The 13,344-nt window shown below is 43.8% G+C and overlaps 1 protein-coding gene across 2 annotated transcripts; it reads right to left on the bottom strand.

Annotated features, from left to right (window-relative positions):
* Positions 1-395: 395 nt before the first annotated feature.
* FABP6 (fatty acid binding protein 6) lies at positions 396-3,544 on the bottom strand. Of its 2 annotated transcripts, XM_081899233.1 has the most exons (5): positions 2,429-3,544; positions 2,003-2,077; positions 1,274-1,449; positions 1,042-1,131; positions 396-515 (listed from the first exon to the last, which is right to left on the bottom strand). In XM_081899233.1, the coding sequence occupies exons 2-5, from the start codon at positions 2,067-2,069 to the stop codon at positions 462-464; spliced, it is 387 nt and encodes a 128-aa protein (XP_081755359.1). In that variant the 5' UTR covers positions 2,070-2,077; positions 2,429-3,544; the 3' UTR covers positions 396-461. The 2 variants fall into 2 exon arrangements, with proteins under 2 accessions (XP_081755359.1, XP_081755360.1); XM_081899234.1 differs by lacking the exon at positions 2,429-3,544 and having other exon boundaries at positions 2,003-2,352.
* Between the last annotated feature and the right edge of the window lie 9,800 nt (positions 3,545-13,344).

Below are 13,344 nucleotides of genomic sequence, written 5' to 3'. Positions count from 1 at the left end.
TAATTGAGGGAGGTTTTGCATCATGTGCTCAGAAGGCTGGATCATAGGGTATCAACATACTACTTTTTTCTTGGGGTTGCAACCATTACCCAATGTGGAAATGTCTCCTGTTTGGTGGTGTTGCCCTGGATAGCAACACTGAGAGCTGCTTTGCATGCCATAGAATTATAAATAATACCTTCTTTAACACATAAAAAATAAGATGTAATGCTATCAGGTGAGAGTGGCAATTGGCCCTACGCTATGCACTGTTGGAAAGTTGAAAATTCTAGCAAGGTGAAGTAGGAACATAGGAAGTTGCTTTATATTTAGACCCATTTTGCCTATTGCACTTGCTTCCAATCAATAAATAAATGCAGAAATAAACAAAGTTCTTAAGTTCGTTTCTTTATATTGGGGTTTTTTATTGCTCACTTTTCAAGTATCAGTAAGGCCACAATTATTCCTCCTCCAACGGCTTCTTAGACCAGCCTCTTGCTGATTCTTTTGAAAGTTTCATCGCCAATTGTAGAAATCTGCAGTAAAGGATAAAGCAAACATTGCTGATGAAGCTGGGATTGAAAATATAGCTGTTAACATCCTGGAATGCTTTGTGAATTCCCTTCTTTACAGCTGCTAATGATTCAGGAGTACTGAGCCATGAATTTAAGGGAGGAGGGGAGACGCTAAAGAGGAAACTTCCAATTCACAATAAAAAAATTCATTAATGTAGCCCAAAGAGTTATTTTTTTTCCCTGGAGGGCACTACTGAACAACAATTTCAACCTAGTGTGTCTCTGCAACACTGCTTGCAAAGTATTGTGTTTCCTCCTCCCCTGTTGTACTTTCAAATGCTTCATAGTAGTGAGTTAGTTTTAGAATTATTTTGAATTGACCAAGTGACGTCCCCAGTACGTGGGTATTGGTGGCCATTAAAATCATCATGCCTTCCGTCCATTCTTCGGCTAACATTTTGCTTTAATGCTGTAAACAACATTTTACAAGTTTTTTTGGGGGGGGCATCACACATTTGATCTTCAAGGAAAGTTTTTAGGAAATTACCTCAACTAGTTTTCCCCCAGCAATCTCTGCAGTATGATGATAATTAGGGAAGTCAGCAACCACTTTTCCACCTTCCATTTTAACAGTTGTCTGCAACAGATTTACATACATTAGTTGCCGCCTTGGCTGAATACAATGAAGGATTTCATTTCAATAAAGTGTTGCTAGTGTGCCAACCCAGCCACTTTGAATCCCGGCTAGTTCTTTGAAAGCAGTAGCTACAATCATTTACCTTGAATTTTTTACCACCCATTGTCTCCATTTCGGATTCCTTGCCAATAACAAACTTATTAGTCATGGAATGCCCGCTTGGGTAAATCTGGGACCAGGTGAATTCATCTCCATTCTGTACCACTTCAGTAACAATCTTGAAATTTTTTCCTTTTTCAATTGTGTCGGCAGGAAAACCTAGCCCAATGAAAAGACAATGTTAATGTAAACCACCTCCAATGTATTTGTTTAAAAGCATTTCTAAATTGCTGTGGTATACGGATTTTCTAAGAGGCGTACAAAAATACAAACACAAAAAGAGTGATATAAAAACCAAAAGATTAATAAAAGAATGCAGGAATCTGAGTTGCAATGTCATTCTATCAAGCAGAATACCACTGCACGGCAGTCTGCCAGAATGCAGTGGTTTTTATTCTGCTTGCCAAATAATGTTGTGTAACTCTGAAAGACTGCAGAGTTTCACCAGGAGATCCCAACTGAAGATGCCATCATTCCCACATTGAGGCTCTCTTTTCTGAAACCAGCAGCTGACAATCCAAGCAATTCTCTTAAGTCAGCTTTCCATAACCTGGTACCCTCCAAATGATTTGGATTGCATCTCCCATTGCCTCTGACTACTGGCTGTGCCACCAGGAGAACTGATGGAAGCTAAAATCCAAAACAATTGCAGGGCAGCCAATTGGGGAATACTGATCTGAGTGCAGCAAACAAAGTCTTAATAGGTACATACCCATGCGCTTCATAAAATTCTCATAGTTTTCCTCACTTTCCACTTCGTATCTGCCGGAGAAAGCCATGCTGTAGTCTGTGGCACAGGAAGGAGGCTTGCAGAGGAGGGTGTTTGTGGTTTGGCTTGGTAGGTTCGGGGACTGAAAACCCCTGCCTTATAAAGCTTTCTTAGCTCAGGTTATCCACCCTAAATGCATTGCACTTCTCCATCATACCATCTAATGAGGAAGTTTGTTTGTTTTTTACAACAGGAGGGTAATTTTGTATGAATCACTTAACACTGGTGTCATTGACCCTTACGAAAGGTCCTATTCCAATTCTGGCATGTCTCTTTTTACCAAAGACTTTCCCCAAAGTAAGTTCAGGGTAATCGATATATAGATTAGATCTAGATATAGATTAGATATAGATATTGATATATTGTTACCCTACAAAGGGGGTCTGGAAATATACCGGTCCACTTTAGCCAAATAAAGACAGCAGTGTCGTGGAAAGAGTTCATGTTTGTTGCAGGCTGCAGCAAGAATAAATGATCCAGAGGAGTTTTCCAAATTCTGGACCCCAAATACAACATTCAAGACACTTATATAACAATTACGTGTGTGATCACCTCATACACGATCCTTTCCAGCAATATGATGGGATAACTGAATGCATGGACAGCTTGTGGGCCACTGAAACATATTTCATTGGTCAGAACAGCCTGCTCCTAATTGCTATGGCAACGGGTATCTTTAAGCAAAGTTCATACAAAATGTTGCTTTTTTTGTTATCTGCTACATGAAGACTTGTCTGGGTCAGGAAAATTTATTGTTCTCCTGGCTTTGATGCCAGCCTTCTGTCTGCTGCCGAAGGCCAGCGAGCTCTTGGCATGCTTTACTAACCTGATAAGATGAAGCGAGAGGCCCCTGGTGGGTGCTATCCCAACAAAAGACAGGAATGCAGCCTCTTTCATAGGTGTGTGGGGTGTCTCTATAGGCCTCTATAGGAAGGTGGGAAACAATCTCCCCTCCCCGCCATAGCTGAATTCCTTTTAGTGAAAGTGGTTGAGGCCCAAGACGCCCAATGAGGAGGACCAAAACACACCCACACACAAATGCATTACACACATACTCATTTTCAATATCCCTCTCTCCCCTTGCACTTCTCAATTTGGCTTCTTCACTGTGCACCGGGAAAAGGACACAAAGTGAGCTGGCCATGCAGGAAGATTAAACTCCCCCTTCCAAGAGCTGACAAAGGAGGTGAATGAACTCGAAGCGTGCTCTTTCCCAGTTTGTGCTGAACTTGCAACCTTGCTTTTCTAGCAATAATAATGCCAAGGGCCTTGAAAAACTTCATCTCATCCAGCAGGTGAAGAAAAGTTACAGAACTGCAGGGAACCAGGTGGCAGTGCATCTGGGCTCTCATGTTTATGTATGGCTCGACTCGCTCTGCAGAAATCGTATTACAGCATTCCACTTCTCCATCACTCCATGTACAGAAGCCATGGCAACTAAATCTTATTTCAATGCAGCCACTGGGAAAGTATCCTGTACAGCACCTGAAGGCAATAGATCAGTTAGGAGGCTGCAGGTCAGTTTGTATTACACAACTCTGCTTTTCCACCAAACGGTACAGTCAAGAGCTGCTGCTTCTACAGTTGCTGCCCAAGATAGCGGCCTCCTTCTGACTAATGGTAGGGTTGGCCCTTTCTACCAGCATTGGTCTTCACACTAAGAAGCCTCTGATAATTTCAAACCTAGGAACCCCAGTGTTCCTCAGGTCACAGCATGAAAGCCACTGCCTTGTAGTGCCATTTGCCTGACTTCTAAATTTCAGTTCAGATGTGTGAAAGACTTGTGCAACTAGCTACCAGCTCAAAATAGTCAGTAGGAGCCTTCAAAATATGCTGTTATAACTTCATGAGAAAAGAATGTAGACTTCTTTGGGTTTCATTAATGATCCTTAATGAGAACACGGAACATTTCATATACAGTGGTACCTTGGGTTAAGAACTTAATTAATGCTTAACCTGAAACTGTTCTTAACCTGAAGCACCACTTTAGCTAACGGGGCCTCCTGCTGCCGCTGCGCCGCCGCTGCACGATTTCTGTTCTCATCCTGAAGCGAAGTTTTTAACCTGAGGTAATATTTCTGGGTTAGTGGAGTCTGTAACCTGAAGCGTATGTAACCTGAGGTACCACTGTAATTGTTAAAGATTAACAGAAGTGGAAAAGGGTTGAGTAAGGTTCTTTTCACTAAAGGGCTGTACATTCTTGTTCTGTCATAAATAAGAAATGGCAGTTATCTCTCCTCTTTGTTATCAAGGTTATTATTTTATGACTTGATTATCTCTTTACACTTTTATTTTCTCATGCATATAGATGGGAATTTAATCTCCACTGTAATCTTACCCATATTCAACTATTTATGAGAGAAGGCTTTAGGGTTCCCAGGGAGTTTTTGCCATCTTTAGAAGGACAGATAATTTATGGCAAGAAAATAGTCTATTTGTTCAACATATAGCTGGGTAACATCTGCTAATTGAAGCAGCCTTGAAAGGTAGGGGGAATAGGCAAAAGAATTGTGTGTGAAACTTAACCGCCTTGATAGATGGTATTGGAAAGACACTCTGGAGTCTTTTCCAAGACACTGATTCCTTCTGCTTCAACTTTCAAGGCTGCCTAGCTGGCTCAGTCTTTTCCCTGTGGGCTTGAGTGCAGGCATGGATGTTTTCATGTGGCTTATGTTTTCAAATATGGGACACAGGTGGCGCTGTGGGTTAAAGCCTCAGCACCTAGGACTTGCCGATCGAAAGGTCGGCGGTTCGAATCCCTGCTGCGGGGTGCGCTCCCGCTGCTCGGTCCCAGCGCCTGCCAACCTAGCAGTTCGAAAGCACCCCCGGGTGCAAGTAGATAAATAGGGACCGCTTACCAGCGGGAAGGTAAACGGCGTTTCCGTGTGCAGCTCTGGCTCGCCAGAGCAGCGATGTCACGCTGGCCATGTGACCTGGAAGTGTCTCCAGACAGCGCTGGCCCCTGGCCTCTTAAAGTGAGATGGGCGCACAACCCCAGAGTCTGTCAAGACTGGCCCGTACGGGCAGGGGTACCTTTACCTTTATGTTTTCAAATTGAATCAAAGTTGTTTTGGGGGGAAACACATCAAAATGCAGTACTTCTTAAGATTAATGTGGCTAACGCCATGTCTGCACAGAGTCACAAACTGGCAGTGGAAGTGCACTCGGCGCAGAGCAAATGGGTGTACCTCTGTAAAATTGTTTTCCACTGCTGTGCTCATATAGATTTTTAGGTCGCTCAATACTTTTCTTGAAACGACTGTACCACAGTAGCATTTTAAGAACTACTGTACAAGACTCTCTGCCATTTTAATCTATCTTCAGAGGGCCTTACTTCTCTGCAGTTTGTGCCCCCAGCCCCCTAACCACTGGTGTGCACAGATAACAGGTGACTTAGATACACATCCAACTCTATTAGTACACAAATGCCTTTCTAGGCCTGGCTCAGAATATTCCACACAGTGCTTTGCCTTCCACTTGTCCACTGTAGACCTGGCTGATGGGAGATGTAGCAGGGGCAGGGGAGCAAGTGCACTAGCTCTGTTGCCATTCCTGTCACCATCCAACACTTTAATTGTAATGCCTGAAGAAGACTGAAGTCCTTTCCAATCAGGCTTTCACTCAGTGTACGGCACTGACATTGCAAATGGCCTCAGTCGCTGCTCTTTGCCAAGAAGTTGACAAAGAAAGTTGTACTTTGTTGTCCCTACTAGATTTTGCAGGAGTCATTGGCAGGATTGACCATAAAGCGCTAGCATCACACGTGTAGTGACTGATGTTCCTGGGTTAGTTTTGCTCAGCATATGCACAACGTCATCCTCATCAAAATATTATTTTTCCTTTCGATTTGGATTTGGTGTTTCTGCAGAAAGTGTGATACGTTAGAAAAGCAAACATTCAAACGGTAAATCCAGATTGGGGGTGGGGGGACAGAGCGGCATTCTGATGAGGGAGATGTCAAGTGGACACCGTGAAAAACCCGCATGTGTGAGCGGTATTGAATCCACCAGGAGATGCTGTGTGGAAGCACTCCAAGACGCAGAGCTAGCAGTGACAACAGCTGAAAGCTGCTTATTCATCCTGCTTCATCCTGAGATTACCAAAGTGTCCAGATGTTTTCCATATGGCTTTCTGCAAATGGCATTCAACATCCTTCTGATGAGGCAAAGATACGTCACAGAAAGCTGATATGAATCCTAAAAGAAACAGTTTTGTAGAGCTTAAAAGTGCTACCACATAAATGACATGGATGCTCTATTCCACCACAATACTGCGCTCAAGATGCAATCTTAGCTACACATACCTGTGAGTAAGTCCCACTGAACTTAAAGGGGCTGGCTTGTGAGTAGACACATATACAGTGGTACCTCTGGTTACGTACTTAATTCGTTCCGGAGGTCCGTTCTTAACCTGAAAATGTTCTTAACCTGAAGCACCACTAGCTAATGGGGCCTCCTGCTGCTGCCGCGCTGCCAGAGCACGATTTCTGTTCTTATCCTGAAGCAAAGTTCTTAACCTGAAGCACTATTTCTGGGTTAGCGGAGTCTGTAACCTGAAGCGTCTGTAACCGGAAGCGTATGTAACCCAAGGCACCACTGTATAGGAGTGTGCTATTAATAGAAGAACAAAGCAGTACTTTAAGTACTGTGTTGTTGTTGTATCTTGTCTACCCTGTTTCATCTTATGAGCAAGCAAGAGAAACAGGAACACAACTCAGAAACCCAAGTCACAGGTACCTTCTGTGGTAACCCCACAGGTGTTTTTATTTCATAGATACAGCTCCATGTCCATTTCAAGTCCATTGCATGGTTTAGAATCTTTCAGAAGTGAAATGTCACTTCCAACTATGATGCAATGCAGGTTTTGAGGATACTGTCTCCCCCAGCCCACTTTATTGCACCATCTTTAAGGATGGCAATTACATGTAGATAGCGAAGCCTTTCTAAGACAAACCTTGATTGCTGCTTTGGGGTTAGTTACTCTGCCTATAAAAGCTTCTGTTGTTCCCCCTTTGCACTTCCCAAAGACACTTCCTCTCCTCCCTTCTGAATGGTTCACTACCCTTAACCCCTGTAATTCACTGGAAGGAGGGGTCATCCAGGGCAGACAACTGTCTTAATGGAGCAGACTGGTCTTTTTCTGCCAAGAAAAGCCACAATAAAAGGAGAACTGCGTCAAAACAACAGCAGTTTGCACAGCAGAATAAATATGTGCTTACAGACCTAAATACAATGTGCCAAGTGCTAAAACACTCAGGTGAATTATTACTCCCGGTATTACTCTCAAAATGTACTTTAGAAAGCCCGTGTTGCTTTTTCTTCCTCTAGTTGAACAATGCTTGTTTTCCCTCCTGCTAATGGATATCTATCTGTTTCAAGGAACTGTGTGTTTACACATATTTTACAAGCATGGATGCATGTTGTAAATCCCCATGCAATGATGCCATTTCATGTTACTTTCTCTGTTACCAGATCTCATTTTATGTAGATCTACTGCCCAACCTACTCTTTACAGAGACATCTGTTTGAGAAAAGGAAATGCTTCTTCACACTGCATGGTGACAGCAGTGTTTGGTGCATTAACATGCAATAATGCTGTTGCAGTGAATCAGCATTCGTTGCTCTTTGATGTCGTAGTTTATTTGTTAGAACAGCACCTGATGGAACTTTGTTTAGACTGGCAAGAACCCCAAGAGAAAGGAATGGCTCCCTTTAACATTAGTTCAGTATATGTTGATTGATCATAGAATCATAAAATTGCAGGGCTGGAAGGGAACTCAAGATTCATCTAATTCATCCCCTGCAATGTGGTGTTATCAGTTGTGGGAGGAAAGAAGAAGTAGTAGTAGTAGAAGTGGGAGGAAGGACTGCCCTAAATCCTAAAAATTAATAAATGCCAAGTTTTAGACCAGTTCTCCAATATGTTAAGATCCCATTGAATCATGATTCTATCTTTGGTGGTATTAGCTGCCCCTCCCAGCTTGGTGTCATCTGCAAATTTGACCAGCAGACCCTCAATTCCTTCATCCGAGATATTTATAAAGATGTTGAACAACACAAGGCCCAGGACAGAACCCTCCCAGATCCCACTTGTAACTATTTTCCAGGATGACAGGGAACCATTTGTAAGCACTGTTTGGGTTTTTTCAGCAAGTGAACCCAAAGCAGCCTGCTGTGTAAATAAAAGGGTGTAGTGTTAGAGCATTTCTGCATGATCTTTTTTGAAAAGAACGAATTTTTAATTGATGGCCGGCATGTGTTTTGCCCAGATAGTGCCTCTCTCATGGGCCTACTGTATTTTCTGGAAAGTCAAAGCACTATGCTTTGTACTGTGGAAATGCAAAATTTATTTTTAAAAATTCATTTATAGCCTTTAGAACAGCTTGTGACACTGGGGAGAAGTTAACCTTTCTGCAAAATCCCAGTCAGACATATATTTGCTCCAACAGCTGTGCCATTTTGAGAATTTAAATGAGACATGGACGGTGGGAACTGGGAAACCTTACTTGAAAAGCTAGGTTTTGTGTTGTAGCTGTTCAGCCTACAAATCACTAATATAAATGACAACAGCTATATCTCTATTTCCAGCAGAGGGCATAGTGGGATACCGTATTTACTAGAGTCTAATGCGCCATCGAATCTAATGCGCACATCACTTTTCAGAACCTTGAAACCAAAAAAAGTATTTGCTGGCAAATGTAAACATGCCATCAAATCTAATGCACGCCTTAATTTTCGCAACGTAATTTGGCCAAAAAAGGTGAGCATTAGAGTTGAGTAAATAAGGTATTAGACGAAGGTTTTTTTTTTCTTTTTTGGGATTTTAAAAAAAAGTTTAATCACTCTCATTTATTAAGTTAAAAAACACCAATTGAAACCAATGATCAGACATTTCATCAAGGACGACGCACTTTCTCCATCACTAACTCAAATCTGGTAGCAATTTTTTAAAAGGATCTTGACTTTCTTTTTTTAAAAAAAGGGATTTGTCACTTAGGGAATTGCAAGACGTGGAAGATAGACACTGTTATAAGAATTCTAAGGTCTCAAATATAAATTAAATGTTCATAAATGTACAAGGCAAACACATACATAAGCATATAAACCAGGTGTCTGAAATAGTACGGGAGAACAATCCTGAAACCATTTTGACTCTCCCAAATTGACCTCAAATATTTCTCTGCAAGGAGGAAGGAAATGGGAAAGCCTTCCCATTGTGTTTTTGCTTGCAAATCCTGTCTTAAGGACATATTTGTGTAAATAGGGTGAGCCTGTAACCTGGATTCAGGAACTAAAGTATTAACCAACACACACAAATTGGACAGACTGCCCAGGTAATGAAATCAGTGACCACTGGCAGGTATCCTGGCAGGCAGGATTTCTGCTCAAGACCACCTCCTTCTGTGATGTATATATGTTTTAGGGGGTTGGTTTTGGGCTACAGGGTGGGCAATTTCAAAAGTCTAGATGAGGGCTTGCGGACCATTGTTCAGGGTTCTCCTCCCTCCTGCGTGTGGGGAGTGGGGACCATGTTGCAACAGTTCCTTGAATAAAGATCAGGCTTACTAGCTGCTTTGCTTCTCAATATACTCTGGTTGGCCTCTGTTTTCTCCTACCGATAGGGAACCCACTTAAGGACTCTATACGGGCTCCGGAATACCCCATAAGGGAAAGGGAGCAGTTTTTATTATAACCATATATAAGTACAGTATATAGTGGTAGCTTATGCCCATTGGGACTGGTGGGGCAGTAGGCAGCAAGTCCAACGGTAGGGTGGAGCCAGAGCCAATGACAGGCAGAGCCAAGTAATTCTGGATTTTGGCTCCATCTTTCTGCCTGCTGAGGACTAAGGAAGAGGAAAGTGAGAAGCAGTGCCACCTCTTGACTGATTGTAAGTAGGAAAGCCCGTAGACAGACAGATGCTGGCTGAGGGCACGCTGAGGTTGGTGGGGCAGCAGCCCCTCAATATTCTCTGGTTGGCCTCTGTTATTTTTTTCTACCAATAGGAGACCCACTTAAGGACTCTATACGAGCTCTTGAATAAGGGGAAAGGAGCAGTTTTTTCTTATAACAACACATTCAGGGTAGGCCAAAGACCCCCAAGAGATCCCACTCTGACATTTGGGAGATCTGCTCTCTCTCCTAGAGTTTCCTGCTAGCCTAAGAGGGGGAATGAGGTGCAGGGGTGGCAGCCCCAGCACTGGGAGAGAAGATGCACCTGAGGATGGGCTGGGCGTGTCAGGGGACCACGGTGATCCAGCCGAGGATGAGGAGGTAACCACCGTAGGGCACTGCCTTGGTCAGGACTGGGTCCCCTGTCACCGCATGTTAATACTGGGTGCCAGAGAACAGCCCCAGGGACAGGCTGCTGCCAGCCATCATGGGATAGCGCCAGTGGGGCACAGCGAAGAGTGGCAGTCTGTGGAGGAAGTGGTATTTGTTGGCCATCTCATTAAGAAGTCACTTCAGTCACTTTGACAGAAACCATGAGGCTATGGCACTGTGGTCTAAACCACTGAGCCTCTCGGGCTTGCCGATCAGGAGGTCAGTGGTTCGAATCCCCACGACGGGGTGAGCTCCCGTTGTTCGGTCCCAGCTCCTGCCCACCTAGCAGTTCGAAAGCACGTCAAAGTGCAAGTAGATAAATAGGTACCGCTCCAGCAGGAAGGTAAACGGCGTTTCCGTGCACTCCTCTGGTTTGCCAGAAGTGGCCTAGTCATGCTGGCCACATGACCCGGAAGCTGTCTGTGGACAAACGCCATCTCCCTCGGCCTATAGAGCAAGAAGAGCGCCGCAACTCCAGAGTTGTCCGTGACTGGACCTAACAGTCAGGGGTACCTATATCTTTACCTATGAGGCCAATAGGCAGCTGCCCCGACTCAGAGCCATTGGAAAAAGACCCTGGCACCTGCTGGGTCCAGCTGCTGCTTGGGAACTGAGGCTCAGTGCTGGGTCCAGAAGAAGAACCTTCAAACTGTGAGCCTGATCTTTGCAGTGAAGCGCAATCCCAGCAAGATTTCTCCAGCTAACTGGTCCAACAAGTACCCTGCTAACATCAGCTTTCTTATCAAGATTAAGTTTCCGTTTATTTGCCACCATCCAGTCCATTGTTATGGCTGCCACTTAGGGACATCCGCATTTCACCCAGATTTAAAGAAAAGAAGACGTTGGATAGGGATGATGCTGTGAGACATATGTCATGACTACTGTACCAGTGATTTCATGCAGAGGTTACAAACAGCAATAACAAACATGGGTTATGTGGAAGGCAAAATAGAACCCTGAGATAGCTCCCAGGGCAGTCTCTGTGAGGAGGAAGAGTAGCCTCTCAGCACTGGACCATAGAGCAAAGGACCATAGAGCCTTACGCTGAGTCAAACATCTAGCTCACTATGGTCTAGACTAGCAGTGGCTTTCCAGGGTTTCAGGGAAGGATTCTCCCCCATACCTGTCCGGAGATTCCATGAATTCAAAGCTTTGGGCACTTTCAAAGCTCATGTATGCATTCAGCAAATAAGCGTGTGCTATGTGAAATGGTGCCACCTGGTGGGAAAGCACAAAAACTGAATGGTAAGCTTTAAAAGCAGGCTTCCTTTCTCCCATTCTATCTCAATTTTGAAGTAACTGTTTGGGATCACTGCTTCAGTGTCATTACTCTGGCTTCCTGTGCATGCTCTTGGCTCTGAGAACCTATAGTGAGCTACAAAGCTGAAGGCCTTTACATGCATTTTCATACAATTTAGAAGCTTAGGCTGCAGTTCTCTACATAGTAAACCTACACATAAATACACTTTAATCAGCGACACACACTTGGTTATGTGGTGCAGGATTTCAGATGAGACTGAGTCCACACAAAAGGCAATTTTAAGAGTACCATGCATAGGGTGGTAGGAGCCTGCATGTCTACACTGCCGTTCTGGCCACGATTAATGCCCTTTGGTAGATTCCTTGCCTCCTCCTAACTAAAGATAGGACACAATTTACTCGTTTCTTTTTATGCTTGCTTCATGTCTCCATCTCTCTGATGAAATTAAATAACTGGTCAGCTAGGATTGGATGGTTCTTTACCCCTGGCCTTCTCAGTTTGGCTCTTGAAACAAATGTCCAGCTTTCTAACTAAATTGATCCACATTGATAAGGACTTATGAAGATAGATAAGGCCTTATGAAGACAGCTTTTGGCCCTCCAGTTGTTGTTGAATTACAGCTCCCACCATCCCCGGCCATTGGCCCTACTTGCTAGGGCTGATAGGCTGTAGTTCAGAAACATCTGGAGAGCCAAATGTTCCCCACACCTGCCTTAAAAGATATATGAGCACAGATCTGTGTACCGCAATCTGCCTTTATTTTATTCTTTAAGAAAAAAAGGAAGGAAGGAAGGAAGGTCTGAATAAACCACAAGAGTTGCAAGTACTGGCTCCTGCTCTCTTGTTAATAGGAGCCAGAGAGGATGGCTTCTCCGTGGTATCCAGAGTCGAATAGAAGATGGGTAATTAAATAATAAAAAGGAATGAATGATAATGATGGAGCTATAATGAGTGCCTGGTGAAATGAACAGCTGAAGCTGGCTCTGAGATGAGTTCTTTCTACCCACACAGAGAGGAGTCTGAGCTGGGGTTTGGTAGTGTGGAGTGCAGCCAACGCTGGGAAGCCAGGAAGAGGAGCCTTTTGTATACAACGTCAGGTTCCCTCTGCATTTGATGAATGAGGGTATTTTGTGATGTAGGCGGCTGGGCTGAGCCAGAAACTGCAAAGTCCTGAGGACTAACCCGTCTTCCTGAAATCCACAACAAAGAACTTCCAGCAGTCATGATTTCATCATCAATCTTCCAACCGTTTTCAGTTGCTAACCAAACTCATTCTCCTCTCTCACACAGGGCGGTGGACTGTTTTACTATTGTACGCTGCAACTGGGGCTGGATAATGGGTTTGGCTTTTTGAGACTGAAGAAAAGTGTTTGCAAGGGCAAAGCGGGCACATGTTTGTAGAGATTCACTGGCTATTTCTTTCTTGACCATTTTGTTTCCTGTGACTGACATATAGGAAAAGGAATGCATTGTTTCCGGCACTAAGTTTGCCCGTCTCTTTACGTTAAAACAAACACCTGCACTTTGTACCTGGCCTGTTTCAAAAGGTTTACTTTTGCTTGGGCATTGCCAGTGCTGCGTTGCTTTGAGTCACTGTGACCTACATACAGGGATAATCCAAGCTAACCTCCCCCCCCCCCCCTCTCTCTCTCTCTCTCTCTCTCTCTCTCTCTCTCTCTCTCTCTTTTTTTTTTTTTTTT

Source organism: Podarcis melisellensis, assembly GCF_964234715.1.
Source record: "Podarcis melisellensis genome assembly, chromosome: 2".
NCBI lineage: Eukaryota > Metazoa > Chordata > Lepidosauria > Squamata > Lacertidae > Podarcis > Podarcis melisellensis.
This window is presented reverse-complemented; position numbering and strand designations above follow the sequence as displayed.

Coding starts and splice junctions, on each gene's coding strand:
- FABP6 (XM_081899233.1), bottom strand. CDS start 2,069: ATGGCTTTCTCCGGCAGATACGAAGTGGAAAGTGAGGAAAACTATGAG. Junction 1,132..1,273: donor TGGGTGGTAAAAAATTCAAG/GTAAATGATTGT, acceptor AATCTGTTGCAG/ACAACTGTTAAAATGGAAGG. Junction 516..1,041: donor CTGGGGGAAAACTAGTTGAG/GTAATTTCCTAA, acceptor CCTTTACTGCAG/ATTTCTACAATTGGCGATGA.